The sequence below is a fragment of the Naegleria gruberi genome (assembly GCF_000004985.1).
Source record: "Naegleria gruberi genomic scaffold NAEGRscaffold_24, whole genome shotgun sequence".
NCBI lineage: Eukaryota > Heterolobosea > Eutetramitea > Acrasida > Naegleriidae > Naegleria > Naegleria gruberi.
Window position 1 is genome coordinate 354,075 of NW_003163303.1, and position 15,123 is coordinate 369,197.

Consider the following 15,123-nt stretch of genomic DNA (forward strand, 5'->3'; position numbering starts at 1 on the left):
TTTGTTTTGATTAAAAAATAGCCTGGCGGAAGAAGCCAACAAAACTTCATATTAGATCTTGTTCTGTACTCACACTGTGTGGTCAAACAAGCAGCAGCTTTAAAAGTAATATTTGTCAACAACAATTCCGATTTAATCAATAGGTTTAATTGGAATTTGAGAACTCAAAGAGTCATACTGCCATTTAACTCTATTTTTATATAGTCTTCATTGATGAAGCAAGAAGCACTTTCTAATTGGCTGAACAAGTCGTTAAAATCTTTACAAAAAAATGAGTACACCATCATGGAAACGTAAAGACAATACATACTGTAAGTATTGTCAGCAGTGGATTCGTGATACACCCTCCGAAAAAAGAAACCATGAAAGATCTAAACATCACGTAATTAATGTACAAAAACATATCAATAATCAACAAATTTCGGAAAGAAATAAACAAAAGGAAGAACAACGAAATCGGAAAATAGTGGATAACATTGAAAGGAAAGTACAATCGGGTTCTAATGGTGAAAATCAATATTATCAAGCCTTTTTAAAACATCAACAAGAAATGGATAAACTTCCTTCTGTTGTTATGGAGAATGTTTTTAATAGTTTTACAAATCAACAACAAGCAGATGATACTCCCCATCCTCCTAAAGAACCTCAACAAGATGATGTAATACAAGAGCCAGAGCAGTCTGACTCTTTTGAATGTAATGACCTACCTCTAGGAGCGATTGTCAAATCTATCAAACCAGTGGAAACACATGTAGCACCAAAGACAAGTGCTCCTAAAAAAAAGACATATACTGAACCAACTGAGATTGGAAGTTATTATGACGACCCAAATTTCTTTTACTATGAGCAAGAGGAAGAAAAAGAGGAGAAAGAAAAAGTAGAGGAGCAACCAATTGAGGAAGTGATAAGGAAGGAGAAACCAAAATCAGACTGGAAAAATCAATATTCGAATGCTACTACAGCTTCAGCAAATACTTTTGGTCAATGGGAAATTGTTCAAGTATCCAAGATTGAAGCAGATGCTCCTTCTGAAAGTAATTCATCTGCCTCCTCCACCAAAACTCACCAAAACAAAGACGAACACGAAGAGGATCAATTTGGAGGAAGTTACAACATACCAGAAACAAAGAAGAGAAAGAATGAAACAATTGAGGAGTCTTCTAAAAAGGTGAAGAGCGAGGATAATGCACCACGTAAACCTCTTTCTTTTTCACTTGCAAAAAAGAAGTAAACCACTTTTCAGAATTCTCATAATCGTTAGTTTTGTACATAATAACCATTTTTAGCTTCATTAGTCCCTTAATAAGTATATGTGAATATAAACAGATTTTAAACATCCTCAATGTAAGTACCCTTGGCTCAATTGGAAGAGCATCGGCCTACGGAGCCGGGGGTTGTGGGTTCGAGTCCCACAGGGTATAACTTTTGTATTTTGTCTTGATTGTAAGTTTTATTCTTTCCATAAAATCTAAATCCCTCTTTATTAAGGATGGCGTACAAAAGAAACCTTTCTTCTTTCTCTTCAAACCAACCGTAAAAACGATCACAACATTGTTGGCGCCTAAAAGTACATTTTTAATTTCAAAAATAACTACAAAAAATGTTCAAAAGTGGTGTTGTTGGAGGTCTCACAAGAGAATTAAATTATTCAATTAATCAGAGAAGAAAACAAGAGGCACAACGCGATACATACAATAACATTACTCGGGTTGACGCCAAACAAAGACTAGTTGCGGACTGGGAAAGTAAAACAACACTTAAAATACAACAAGGACAACTTCAACAACGATTGGACCAATTAAGAAAACAAAAGGAAGATGACTTGGAAAGAAGAAGAGCAATGCTCGCCGAAAAACTTGCCACAGAAGATGAAGAGTATAAAATGGAATTGGAATCAAAGCAAGAAACAACCGAAGAGAGACGTAAAAAACTAGAATCACGTGCTAAGGAACTTAAGGAACAACGTTTGCAAAGAGATCAAATGGTTGCCAGTGATAAATTACATCAACGTTTCATTCAAAATAACGATATTCTGAGAGATGCCAAATCAAGGACAAACACCTTAAAGGTTGCTTCCGATAGAATGAGACAACAGGAGGAAAAGGAAGAGCACAAAATGATAGAAAAAGAAAGAGAAGAGTACTTTGACAGATTATGGGAAGAGGATCGTATGAAGAAGGAAGAAAGAGAACGCCAAGAACGTGAAAAACAATTACTCATGAATGAACAATTAAAGAATACTCTTGATGAACAAAAGAGAAGATTAGAAGAAAATAAGGATGAAATTCAAAGATTGAAAGAAGAGGAAGGAAGGTTATTGAAACAAAAATGGGCTCTAGAAGAGGACAATGAAAGAAGAAAGCTCAAAGATAAGCAAGATAAATTGAGAGAAATGAGAAACAGAGTTGAAAGATTTAACTCTGTCAATAGAAAGCAAAAGGAGGACGAAATGAGAAAAGAAAGACAAGCTGATCTTGAATTCTTGAACCAAATCCTCGAGCAAAAGAATCTTGAAGAAATTAGGGAGAAAACTAAAAGAGATCGTATCAAGGAAGAAGCTAGACAATACCAACAATGGATTATGGAACAAATGAAGAGAGAAGAAGAAGATACAAGAGTTATTGACGATCTTATCATGCAAGAAAATGAAAGATCATGGCAAAAGAGACTCGAGCAATGGAGCAAGGAACAAAAAGCTCGAGAAAAGTTAATGCAGGAAGTGATGGATGAAAGAAGAAATCAAATTCAAAATCGCTTAGAGGAAGCCAAGAAGAGAAGGGAAGAAAGTTTAATAGAAAGAGATAGGCTTAAGAGGGAAATGGTTGAATCTCAATTGCAACAACAACAAGAACAAGAGGAAAAGAAGAAATTACTGAAAGAAAATCAAGGTGACATTTTGGATCAAATCAAATTTAATGACTACAGACATCAAGAAAAGCAAAAACAAAAAGTTGCTGAACAACGAGCTCAAATGTTTGCAGAACAAATGTATCAACAAAAGTTAAAAGAGGAATTAGACAAGCTCGATAGAGAAAAGCCATCCCAGTTTGCACATTTACGAACAAGAAAGAATAATATCTTTTAATAGTACAAATATAAATATATTCACAAATTATTGTTGCTCATTTTCTTGGCTGAGATAAAGAGTTTTCATTGATTCCATAATTGAATCAGATAAATCAATAATTAATTGTAAACTAGCATCAGATGTACAAATAAAAGAAATATATAAAAATTCTCCCATTTCATCATCATCCTCTTCTTCTGATTTCTTTTCATCTCCAGTATTTGCTGATTCTGTATACATTTGAAGGATTGAATAATCGTTATAACAACTAATAATATATTTGTTTTTTCCAAAAGGTAATTTGTTTGCTTGTTCAGCAGCTAATATATGTGTGGCAGGAAATGTTGTATCAAATTCAATTTGACATTCCTCTGAATATCCTCGTGAAATAATATTACCATCGGAATCAGCTACTAATATCGAAACAAGTCCATCAATTCTCTTGAATAATTTTTCAAAGAATGGATTATTCTTAAATCTTTGTTCTTCCATAAATTGTTGTTGTTGTTTCAGACTCTGTGAGAGTTGTTGCATATTTTGCTGTTTGAGACTTGATGATAAGAGACTACTCATTTTTTATTGTTGTTATTTTTAATCATCTCACCTTTCTTTCTTGAAATTTGGAGATTTTTCATCATCACAATCAAATATTAATCATTTGTTGTACTATTTAAACAATTTTCAGCTTTAAAACTGATAGTAATATCACACTTGTTAAATTATTATCGGTTATATTCACTTGTTAGAAAATTGATTTCTAATTTGTTTTTGGTGGAGGCATTAAATGTTGATCCGAAAGGCTTTGATCACCATTTAGCATGACATTCTCTTCTTCACTACTATTAACAATATTATTATTACTCATAGAAAAAGATGAATGATGAATATTAATTGGAACTGGATCCCAAATTAAAGACGATTCATCAACAAATTCAATTCTTCCATAGGAAAGACATGAAGTATCCCTCTCTCTACGTCCCTTCTTATCAAACTTGAGAAATAGAGATGAATCTGAGAATATCCTGTCCTTCTCCTTGATTTTGTATGTTGATGAAGAGGTTGAAGCTGATGATGATGATTTTCCTCTCTGTGATGATTTGTTTGATAAATAGCCATCGTAGCCTTTGATTGCATTACCATTATGCCATGTATCTTGAATGTAATTCTCCTCCGATTGATAGATTTCTTGTTGGAGAATCTTTAATTCGTCCTCTAATTTTTGTCTCCTTCTCAAAAGTTCTTCCATCCATACAGTACACACTCAATAAGAAAATTCTTTTCAATTTCAAAAATAAAAATTAATATTATATGAAAATAATTCAATAATGATTTTTATTCAAAAGGCAAGCCAAAGTTGGGACATTATTATTCAAATTTCCAATTAAATTGCTTTGTGGAATGAATGCGAAAACAAAAACAATACGATTTGAATAAGAAATTTCACTTTAACATGGTAAATAAAAGAAATTGTATTGTTTAGGATCTCCAATATTGAGCCCATCTGTGGATATTTTCCATGAGTTGAGGGAAGAGAGCTTTTTCACTTTCATTGATAATACTTTGCATGTAGACGTTTGCTTCTTGATCATTTAGGTCAAGTTTAAACTTTTCCTGAACTTTCATGATATTTCTAATAGGATCCATACCTGCACCATGTTCCAAATCACGAATATTGGCATCAATCATGAGAATAAACATGTTCAAAATCAAGTGAGCCGACTTTCTCAAAATATTGTAAGCAGTCACACATAGCTCCTTAAATTTGATGTAACCTTCACTCTTACTTCCTCCCATACCTTCTACCATTTCCTTGCAGAGTTTCATTGGGGGAGGGAATGGTTTTGGATCTCTGCCCATAATGAAACCAAAGTCAATGTGGAACATTAATCCTTGAGCTGTAATCAAGACATTGTCCAAGTGTCTATCACCAATACCAAGAATGTATGTAATGACACAATAGCCTGCACAGCTTTTAACAAAGTTTTGACAGGCAGTGTGGTAATCCTCATCCTCTGTGTTATTCTTTCTGAGCCAACCTCTAATATCTCCCTTATCAATAACTTGAGCCAAAGCAGAGCAATTTGGTACGCACTCCAAACATCCAAAACTTGGACTGAAAGCCAATACAGAATATGGTGTAAGTTTCAAGTCCAAACCATTGTTCTTCAAAAGTTTGTCCATAAGTAAAATCAATTGCATGACCAATTGATCTTGTCTCAAATCATCACCATTCTTTACAATTACACTATACTTGGCGCCATTAAGATCAGAGAATGGAATCATCAAAGGACTTTGAGCACTCTTAAAGATGGTGGAATCCTCAGCAAAGATACCATTAACTTTAACTTCAGGATTGAGAGGTAATGGCAATGGTTCCTCAGGATAGTTCTTTGAAATATTGGAAAGGAAAATCTCAGTCCATGTGTATTGTTCCTTACTATCAAATTGAATGTTTGGAATCTCACCCTTTGCAGACAATATCTTTTTAAAGATGGTAATCTTTTCTGGACGAGATAATTTAAGACCTTTCATGTATGAACCAATCTTGCTGAGAGTTTCAACCATTCTTCCTTGTCTGATAAGCTTTTCAAGGAAGAGAGGTGAATTCTTTTTAAGATGGATAAAGAATTTGTGTCTCATTTCCAAGAAATGTTCTCCATACTTTGGATCTTCAGTTTCAACTGCCAGATACCAATTCAAATTGTTGGCAACATTGAAGTTTACACTTGCACGATCCAAAAGGAAAAGAGCCAATTCAGATTCATGCAATTTAACTGAGCTAACCTCAATTTCATATCTCAAAGCTTGAACCAATTGTAATAATACATCCAAAATAGCTGCGTCATCAGCCTTTCTTAAAATATCTACAGCGTAGTCTCTGACAGCCTTTACATTCTTGAACAATCTTGAAAGCAATTCCAAAGCATCGACAGTATCGATCTTGTCCCATTGTGGAATTAATTTTTCAGCTTCCTTCTTTTGAGCCAAGTAGTTCCAATCGACACATCTCAAGAATTTAGTCAAGGCACGTTTGTTTGATCTCAAGTAGTATCTGTATCTCCACAACAAACTCTTGTCTTCTGTTGGCATTTCATGAAGCGGAGGATATTCCAATACTTTTTGTATCTTTCTTGTTTCTATGGCGTTTGGTTTGAGGTTGGTATCAATGAGACCACTTGATAAATTAATACTGAGTTTCAAGTGTTTTTCTTCTGCCAAGTTGGTTTGTTTGGCTTCAGGATCATCAATAAATTGATACTTGGTACTAACAATCTCGAATCTGAAGTGATCCTTGTCAGAATCTTCGGAATATGGTACAGGGATAGTTGGTTTAACTTTTTTAGGGATAGGTGTTGGGAGATTTGGGAAGTAGGTAAAACCACTACAGAATGATGTGGCCAATTCATCACTAGTAGTTGCCAAATAATCAAAATCAACAACTCTTCTATCAAAAGTAGGAATTTCAATATTCAAAAATGTGTCAAGTGAGGATGAATTGAATTTCTTTTCTCTCAATTGTTCCTTCTTGGTAACTGTGAATTTATCCAACCACGATAAATTAGATGTACTTGATGGGATGTCAGTTGTTTCATTAATATTGGAATTTCCAGATTTGTCAGCCTTGTCAGGTTTATCAGAGTTATTTGCCTGAGTGAATTGATTTAAATAAATGGAAATATTACTATTTTTTGGAATTGAGTTAATTTGTCCAGTAGTTTGTTTAGCATAAGCTTCAAGTTTTTCAACTTTTGCCAGTTCATCTCTATAAAGTTTTGTACTATAATCTTCATTCAAAATTTCGTCAACATTCTTATGAGGATGAAGTGGAATTCTATATTTACCAAACTTCAGTCTTCCTTTCTTACCAAAAAGTGGTAAATAACTACTTCCAATAACAACTCTTTGTGTTGGAGAATAGACATCATAAATTGTGAAACATAATTTAGCCTTTGATGGAATTTCATTAAATTTCACAGGAAATTGAATCCACTCATCCCATTGTCTTCTTCCCTCACGTAAAACAACATGACCTGTTGAACTTGGTACACAAATATCAGTGCCATCCTCAAAACAAAGTGTACATTCAACATACATATCCGTAAATGGACAACCAATAAGTGATTGATATTCATCATCATCTGCTCCATATTTATGATAATAATTAGAAAAGTGTTCAAATAAATTTCCCTCCAAACATTCACTATTAAATTATAATTGTGCAATAATAAATAAACTACTATGATGACTACTATGATACTCACATTTTCACTTGAAATTGTTGATCAACAATATCGGCAATATTATAATAATATTGCAAATTAAAATTATCTGTTGATAAATTAGAAATATTTGGTAGATTTTGTTGTTGTTGTGTATTATTGACTCCTGCTTCATCATTGATTGTCATGACACTATTCGTAGTAGTATTATTTGATATTTCATCCAATGTTCTCAAATCATTATTATTACTATTGGTAACAAGTGATGATTCATCCATCATTGATGTTGTGGTCAACAAATCGGCATTCTGTTGTTCATCAACCGTTGCCAACATTTTTTAAATATTTTTGTAATAATTCATGTTGTGGCATGATTATCTTCATCATCTTGATCCTTCACTGTTGATCCCATCACGGTATTGGATGGAAATTCTAAAGTTGATCAAGAGTGAATGCACTCAAAGGCTTCATGAGCAAAACAGAACTCAATTAACTTTGATTATTTACTTGAATGACCGAACAATGACAATAAATGGATTAATCAGCAGCGCCACTACAGCACATCAACACTTTGAATTTCCCGAATTAATTCCTCTCCAAGTATTATTAACAATAACCACTTGGATTGAATTGAGTAACCGATTGATGTGGTTCTTGATTGAAAATGTAGAATGCACTTTTTTGGGCCACTCAACAAATTTGCTACCCAAAGTGTGAGCACTATTTAATTCATTAATATGAAAAAAAAGCAACGCAACTGTTCACTGCTTTTATGGACTTATAAACAAAAACACTAATAATATATAATGTACTTTTCAGAGGAGGATTTTGATGGGTTATTCGAAAGACATGCTGCAGTATCGAATGCAGTTGAAAATGTTGAGGATGAAGAATTTACGACGAAAATTATTGAACAAGTTTATAGAGAAAGGAATAAGGGAGTTAATGGAATGTTGATGGAGGGGAGGAATGGGAGGAGGAAATTAATAAGTCATGAAATTGAAAACTTTGGCGATTATTGTAAAATTGTCATTAGGTTAGTTTCAGATAGAGTTTATATTGGAAATGCTAACAAATTCATAGTCATAATACGTTACTACTCTCATTCGAGGAGTGGATATTTTTGTACATACTCAAATTATCAGAATTATTCTCCAACTCTATGAATTCTCTGCGGTCTTGGTTTAATAAATTGTGAATATTGTAAAGTTTTTAAATTCTTAATCAAAAAAAAATGAACAAACGCAGAAAAGTGGAAAGTAATAGTATTGACGGCTCTTCAAGCTCTCCTGCGAATCTACCAATCGTAAATCCATTTTTTGATGAATATTTAACAGACGATTTGTTAGCAATAATTATTGAATTCATCGGAGATGATAAAATATTAAATTACATGCTCGTCAATAAGAGATTTAATCGAGTGATCAATGATGATCAATATGATTGTTTCAGACATTTCGAATATGAGCTCCCATTCACTTTTGATCCTCCGAAAAATTGTAATCTTGTTAGAAAATTAAGGATTTGTTCCATTGATGAAGATGTTTATGATTTTGATGAGGAAATTGCAATGATGAAATTTAACAAGGTTACTGAATTAATTGTTTTGGATGAATGTAGTTACTCATTCGGCTCTGCGTGTAAGGTTATCGATGCATCGAATGTGAAAATATTGTCTATTAATTTTGCAATCAGTACAGATGTTCTCAAACAAATTACTGAAGATTTCACTAATTTAGAAACACTCATTATTGCAGATTTTGAAGGTATTGCCCATAATGAAATTGAAAAGGAACTACCTACACTAACACATTTCATATTTAGTGAAGATTTAGATTACTCATACAGTTACGAACCATTCGAAATTGATAGATTTTGTAATGTTTTCAATTTTACTCCAAATTTACGAACCATAGAATGTGAACCAATAGTTGGTTATATGAATTTGAATGCATTAATTAAGATATGTTCTCAATTGGAATCATTGGAATATATAAAGGTTGGAATAGTGTTGGAAAATAGCAAAATTGAAAGTTATCCCTCCCTAAATGAATTGATGAAACGAAAGTTGTTGAAACTTGAATTGAATTGTTACTCGCACATTGCTCTTGATGTGCTCACCAAATATTTTACAAATTTCAAAGATCAAACGAAGATAACATTGGAAGAAAGATTATACTTGTAGAACAAGTTATTGGAATCAATGATTGGATTATTATTCATGATGATAAGTTATCAAGACAAACAATCAAAACCTTCACATATCAACACAATGATTCGTTACCCGTGTTCCAAAAGAATCTTGTGTTCAATTGTATTGTAATGGAATGACAGATCCTTCATCCATCATTTCATAGTTTCTTTTGTTGTGCTCAATAGTGTCTCGATCTTTTGATATTATCACATTTCTTTAATATTATGTTAAATGTTAATAGACATGTCAAATAAATAATTAACATCTGTCATGTTTCAATTTTACCATGAAGTAAATGAGCAGGAATTAAGTGATAGATGAACTAATATGTAAACGAATTAATAGATGATATTTACTTCCTTTCAAAAAAATGCCACAAGTCGAAACAATGACAAGAGACAGCAACAAAGGAGTTGGAGGTAACGAACGATCATCATCAACTCAAGCATTAGTACTTTATACGTTTGAAGCATCTTCTTCAAATGAAATGTCAATAATCGGTAAGTTTAATGTTGAATAAGTTTCGAATAAATTTGCAAAGAGAATCAAATATTAACAGTTATTAAAAGTGATGATGATTGGACACTTTGTAAAAATCCAGAAACATCACAACTAGGTTATGTTCCAACACAATATATTCAAATAATTGTTAAACCTCAAATTCGACCTCAACTAAATGTTAGCCGAAAGGTTTCGAATAATCAACAATCAACCACCACAACCAGTACATCGATCAATGTTTCATCAAACAAACAACAAGAAAGAAATAATTCTGATCACGAAACTAATCAAAAACCTCCACTTTCGGCTAGAAACAAAGTTTCGTCTACACAAGTACCAACCTCTTCTTCTTCATCGAATGAGACAATAACAACTACAACACCAACAATCAATACCAAGTTAGCAGATTCACAAAAATCCTCATCTCCACAATCACCTGCCACATCAACATCATCAACTGACAATTTTACATCTGTCAAACAAAGAATTAAATTCTTACAAGAACATCAATTACCAATTCCTGGTGCAAATAACACAACAAATCAACAAGATAAGTCAAAACGTGTTCAATTTGTTCAAACTCCAAGAAATCAAGATTCTTCACCAATTCCTAATACTGTTAATAATAATGTTAATGTTAATACTACTACTAATAATAATACTGTTAATAATAATACCAATAATAGTGGTAATGGTAGTGGTATTAATCAATCATCAACAATAGAGAGTGGTTCTTCGAGTGGAAATGTTTCTGGAAGACCTCCAAAACCAAAAGGTTACTCAACTGGAACACCAAGTGGTAATAACAATGGTAATATTTCAGGAATTAATTCTAGTGGTTCAACATCAGGATCTTCATCATTGAATGTTTCAACACCTCCAAGTGGAACTAGTCCAGTTCTCAATAATTATTTACAAATGTATGGAGCTGTTCCAATTTTACCATTTGTAAAACCTATGCAAACAAAGAATTTGACTCCTGATGAAACTTATGAAAATGCAGTGAATAATTCAATTTCAAATAATCAATATAGTACTAGTGGTAGTTCATTGAATGGAAGTTCTGTGCCTACTTCTACACAAGATTCCAATTTATTGGTTGATACTCGTGTCGAGGATAAGAAGGGATTGGCTAAATTGGGGAGAAGTTTATCACGTAAATTTAAAAAGAATCATAAGAATCATCACTCTGCAGCAACTCCAACGAGTGGAGATGATGATGAGATTATTCAATCATCAACCACTGGTCATACAGATTACTTGAAAACAAGTCCTAGAGCAACTACTTCATTCCAACAATCACCAATTACCTCACTAACTAATGAAAATGAATTTGATAAGCCAGCACTTCCTCCAAAGAAAACCAGAGGAATTGAAGAGGAATTAGATGCAGCCGATAAGAGAAAAACTCTTCCAGTCAACATGAGAAATGATCTATTCCAAAAGATGCACAGTCAATTGAAAATGCAATCATTCACAGGTGACAATGCTCCTTCACTTTCTCGAACTGGAAGTATTCTTCAAACAACACAGGCTGAAGATGATGTTCAATTCATCAATGAAATAAGAAAACCATCAATGAGCAAATCAGTTGCTGTAAAATTAATTGCTGACAAGATGAAATTCTATAATAACTATAGATTAATGAAATACTATCTCCAAAAAGATGAATCTCTCAAGAATGCCAGAATAAGAAAGCAAAAGGTGTTGGAAATTGTTAGTACAGAAAGAGATTATGTACAAAATATTCATATTTGTGTTGATGAATTCCTAGCTCCAATGAGAACAAATCCAAAGAAGTTTGGTGTTAAAAACGAGCAATTGGATGTTCTCTTCTTGAATATTCTCCAAATTTTACAATGTAATCAAGAATTATTGAAGAGATTGAATGAACAAGTCAATGAAAATCAACAAGGAAGAACAACATGTGTGAGGATTGGTATTGTCTTTAGAGAAATGGCTGTGTGGTTCAAACTCTACACAGATTATATCAATAACCATGAGTCTGCCACCAGCACTTATGATTCACTGATTGAGAGAAAGAAAAAGTTTGCTGCCTACATTGAAAAGCAACAAAATAATCCAAAATGTAAAAATTTACCACTTGCTGCCTATTTAATTCAACCTGTTCAAAGAATTCCAAGATATAGTAAGTAGAAAACTATGAAATATTCAATTATTAACCTATTGAAATTTTACAATCAAAATAGGACTTTTACTTGCTGACGTTATAAAATTGACACCAACAGATCACGTTGATTTTGATGATCTGCAAAAGGGTTATCAAGCAATTCTTGAAATTGCTGATTGGGTCAATGAAAGAAAGAGAGAGAATGAAAATCAACACTCTCTCACTAAATTACAACTCAAATTAACCGATTCAGAATTTAAACAAATTTTCCTTCCTCATAGAAAGTTAATTTCCAAGACTGAAACATTGAAATCAACAATAACTTTTAAGGATCATGAATCTGATTTTGACAAGTATTTTGCATTTAACAGACAAACAGAAGCTTACTTGTTTTCTGATATGTTAATCATAGCACTTGGAGAACAAGTTGATACTTCACAAGCTCTCTCCCAGCAACACATTATTATGAGAGAAAATTTGGTAATCATTTACTTTGTATTTGTAAAAATTGTAAAAGTAGAATATATGCAACCAGTTGAGGATGCTCCAGCACAAACTGATTCAGTTCCAAATATGGTTCAAATAGCATATGGATTGAGAGGAAAGGATTTAATGTTTGAATTCAATTTAGAATCATGTGATAACCATTTCTCTAAAAAGATTCTCTCCTGTATTAATACATGTAAGAAGAATGTCTCAAATAAGACAGGCATGGATCCAGAAAGTCTATTTGGTGTCTCTGCTCAATTCAATAGAATTTTGAGATCGATACCAGAAATTAAAGATCAAATGAAAAGAAAAAAGGAAAAGGCAACTAGAATGCAAGCTGAAATAACGACCATATCTAAGGAAATTGAAAGAAAAGAACAGGAAGTTCTCAGATTATTGGAAGAAATCAATAATTTGAAAGAACAAAAGATGCAAAATGAATTGGGAATTTCAGAGGCAGAACAAGACTCTGTTAAATCTTCCTCAGATTTCAAACAAGTAGCAGAAGAAAAGAAGAAATGTCAGGAAAATGTCTTTACAATTCTTGGAAATGATTTATTTGCATACACTGAAATGTTCGGTTCAATTTCAAATCGAGACGATCCTAAAATACTAATGGATTAAATAAATAATGAAAGTTGTTTTATTCTCCATTATTGGTTACCCTCTTGAATACCTCAGAGTACTTTTCAATTTGTCTATAGACGAGAAAGTTTTCCTTCACTCGTTTCTCTGAATTAATTCCATAAAGAGTTCTCTTCTTTTCATCTAACAGCATTTCGGATAGAGTTTGAGCAATTTCAAAATCATCTTGAGCATTCACTAAGCGACCATCAATTCCATCCCTCAATTGAATTCTCAATCCAACAGCTTGTCTTGAACCCATCACTGGAATTCCCTTAAACATTGCCTCAGTACAAGTTAATCCGAAACTCTCTCTTAAACTATTCTGAACCACAACAAGTGAACATCTCTGAAGAGCATTGACAATGAGAGCATTTTGTTGAACGTTATTCATTGGAAGTGAGAGAATGGCAACATCCTCCTGTAGTTCAGGACTCAAATCAGCATAGAAAACTGACAATTCCTCAAATACTTGCAATCCTTCAGGATCATCTTGAATGAATTTAGGATCTGGACCTGCCAATACTTTACAAAACAATCAAATTTCTTTGTTTTTCAAAGAATTAACTTACCTAGCTTGACTCTCTTTAATAATTTCATTTCTTCTTCTGTTAATTTCTCTGACATTGTTTCAAGATTTTGTTTCATTCTCAACCAACCTTTCATGAGTGGAATCCAACCTTTCAATCTGTCCCATCTACTTATTTGAGTGACAATTGGATTGAATGGAATGCCTAATAGATATGGATCTCTGAATAATCTCTTAACTTTGTGTGGATATTTGGATTTCCACTCAAATTCTTCTTCACATCTAGTCAACCCAGATTGAACTAGAATATTCATAATTTCATTGGTTGATAAATGTTGATTCTTTGGATTGAATGGTGATAAACTTGGATAAATAATTGAAAAGTTATTCTTCAAATATGAAGGAGCATACTCTGGTGAAGTAAAAATTGAATGGTCAACCATTTGAATATATGGCTGAAGGAAATTCCAAGCACATCTTGTTTGAAAATTATGTTCATCCAATCCAATATGACATCTGAATATGACCTTCACTCTATTTCCAAATACTTCACGAATGCTCTTTACTAATCCCAAAGGTTGAGGATCATGTAATACTTTATGTGAAATAATTTCACAAATTATTAAGCTAAACTTCAAACCCATTATTGTAATACATACTCACAATATCACCCTCACTGATAATACTACCAGTCAGGAAGCCCTCACTATTGGCATTCTCTCTATTCACATTTTCGTAAACAATTCGATCCTCAGATGTAAAGTCACGATCTTCTCCACTGCCATGAATGAAATTGTGAATCTTTTTAGTTACACTGAAAAACATTTCATCATCTGTATTGATTGTTAACCACGATGCCTGCATAATTGTATATTGATTTAGCAATGTTTCATTATTTTGTTTTGTATTAATAAACAATACATACAGTATAGCCAACTTCATTCATTGTACCACATAATCTTAACTGATCGATTAGAGAGAATGAATTGAATAAAAGAGATGATAATACGTACCAACATTTCTGCAACACCTCCTCCAACTGCTGTTGAATTAATGTGCCATATCTTTCTATTGGAAAATGGTTTCACTTTCCTTTTCATTTTACCTTAAGAATGTTAATTCACTAACTGAATTATTTAAATAATATATTTACCAATTGCTTCAGAAAAGGAAGCATACTTTGATTGTTCTTCCAATGATAACGTATCTTCTTTGTCTTTGGCTTCCTTTACGAATTTTAGAGGCATTTCTTTTACTCAATGATTCTCTTTGATTATTCTAAAAGAGGAAAAAAGACAAAAAAATAACAAAGTAAATTGTACAAAATTAAAAGGGAGTTTTAGTTTAGGGGAGTTATTTGATACAGAG

At 32.7% G+C, this 15,123-nt stretch overlaps 8 protein-coding genes and 1 non-coding gene across 9 annotated transcripts; 5 read left to right on the forward strand and 4 right to left on the reverse strand.

Moving 5' to 3' along the window:
• Positions 1 to 271: 271 nt before the first annotated feature.
• Positions 272 to 1,231, forward strand: NAEGRDRAFT_49162 (uncharacterized protein; the record flags this gene model as incomplete). Its single annotated transcript, XM_002677093.1, has 1 exon — positions 272 to 1,231. One exon carries the CDS (start codon positions 272 to 274, stop codon positions 1,229 to 1,231), a length of 960 nt encoding a protein of 319 aa, XP_002677139.1.
• Positions 1,232 to 1,348: 117 nt separating this feature from the next.
• NAEGRDRAFT_t316 lies at positions 1,349 to 1,421 on the forward strand. Its single transcript has one exon. It is a non-coding gene; the product is annotated as a tRNA-Arg (tRNA).
• A 1,691-nt stretch (positions 1,422 to 3,112) lies between these two features.
• Positions 3,113 to 3,640, reverse strand: NAEGRDRAFT_67701 (uncharacterized protein; the record flags this gene model as incomplete). The annotated part of the gene is made up of 1 exon (XM_002677207.1): positions 3,113 to 3,640. The coding sequence occupies one exon, from the start codon at positions 3,638 to 3,640 to the stop codon at positions 3,113 to 3,115; it is 528 nt and encodes a 175-aa protein (XP_002677253.1).
• Positions 3,641 to 3,824: 184 nt separating this feature from the next.
• NAEGRDRAFT_67702 (uncharacterized protein) lies at positions 3,825 to 4,313 on the reverse strand (the record flags this gene model as incomplete). The annotated part of the gene is made up of 1 exon (XM_002677208.1): positions 3,825 to 4,313. One exon carries the CDS (start codon positions 4,311 to 4,313, stop codon positions 3,825 to 3,827), a length of 489 nt encoding a protein of 162 aa, XP_002677254.1.
• A 230-nt stretch (positions 4,314 to 4,543) lies between these two features.
• Positions 4,544 to 7,162, reverse strand: NAEGRDRAFT_67703 (uncharacterized protein; the record flags this gene model as incomplete). Its single annotated transcript, XM_002677209.1, has 1 exon — positions 4,544 to 7,162. One exon carries the CDS (start codon positions 7,160 to 7,162, stop codon positions 4,544 to 4,546), a length of 2,619 nt encoding a protein of 872 aa, XP_002677255.1.
• Positions 7,163 to 8,093: 931 nt separating this feature from the next.
• NAEGRDRAFT_67704 (uncharacterized protein) lies at positions 8,094 to 8,453 on the forward strand (the record flags this gene model as incomplete). The annotated part of the gene is made up of 1 exon (XM_002677094.1): positions 8,094 to 8,453. The coding sequence occupies one exon, from the start codon at positions 8,094 to 8,096 to the stop codon at positions 8,451 to 8,453; it is 360 nt and encodes a 119-aa protein (XP_002677140.1).
• Positions 8,454 to 8,521: 68 nt separating this feature from the next.
• NAEGRDRAFT_49165 (uncharacterized protein) lies at positions 8,522 to 9,472 on the forward strand (the record flags this gene model as incomplete). Its single annotated transcript, XM_002677095.1, has 1 exon — positions 8,522 to 9,472. One exon carries the CDS (start codon positions 8,522 to 8,524, stop codon positions 9,470 to 9,472), a length of 951 nt encoding a protein of 316 aa, XP_002677141.1.
• A 379-nt stretch (positions 9,473 to 9,851) lies between these two features.
• NAEGRDRAFT_79794 (rhoGEF domain-containing protein) lies at positions 9,852 to 13,247 on the forward strand (the record flags this gene model as incomplete). Its single annotated transcript, XM_002677096.1, has 3 exons — positions 9,852 to 9,981; positions 10,023 to 12,131; positions 12,193 to 13,247. The coding sequence occupies 3 exons, from the start codon at positions 9,852 to 9,854 to the stop codon at positions 13,224 to 13,226; spliced, it is 3,273 nt and encodes a 1,090-aa protein (XP_002677142.1). The 3' UTR covers positions 13,227 to 13,247.
• A 534-nt stretch (positions 13,248 to 13,781) lies between these two features.
• Positions 13,782 to 14,855, reverse strand: NAEGRDRAFT_67707 (uncharacterized protein; the record flags this gene model as incomplete). The annotated part of the gene is made up of 4 exons (XM_002677210.1): positions 13,782 to 14,350; positions 14,415 to 14,613; positions 14,681 to 14,719; positions 14,769 to 14,855. The coding sequence occupies 4 exons, from the start codon at positions 14,853 to 14,855 to the stop codon at positions 13,782 to 13,784; spliced, it is 894 nt and encodes a 297-aa protein (XP_002677256.1).
• Positions 14,856 to 15,123: the final 268 nt, after the last annotated feature.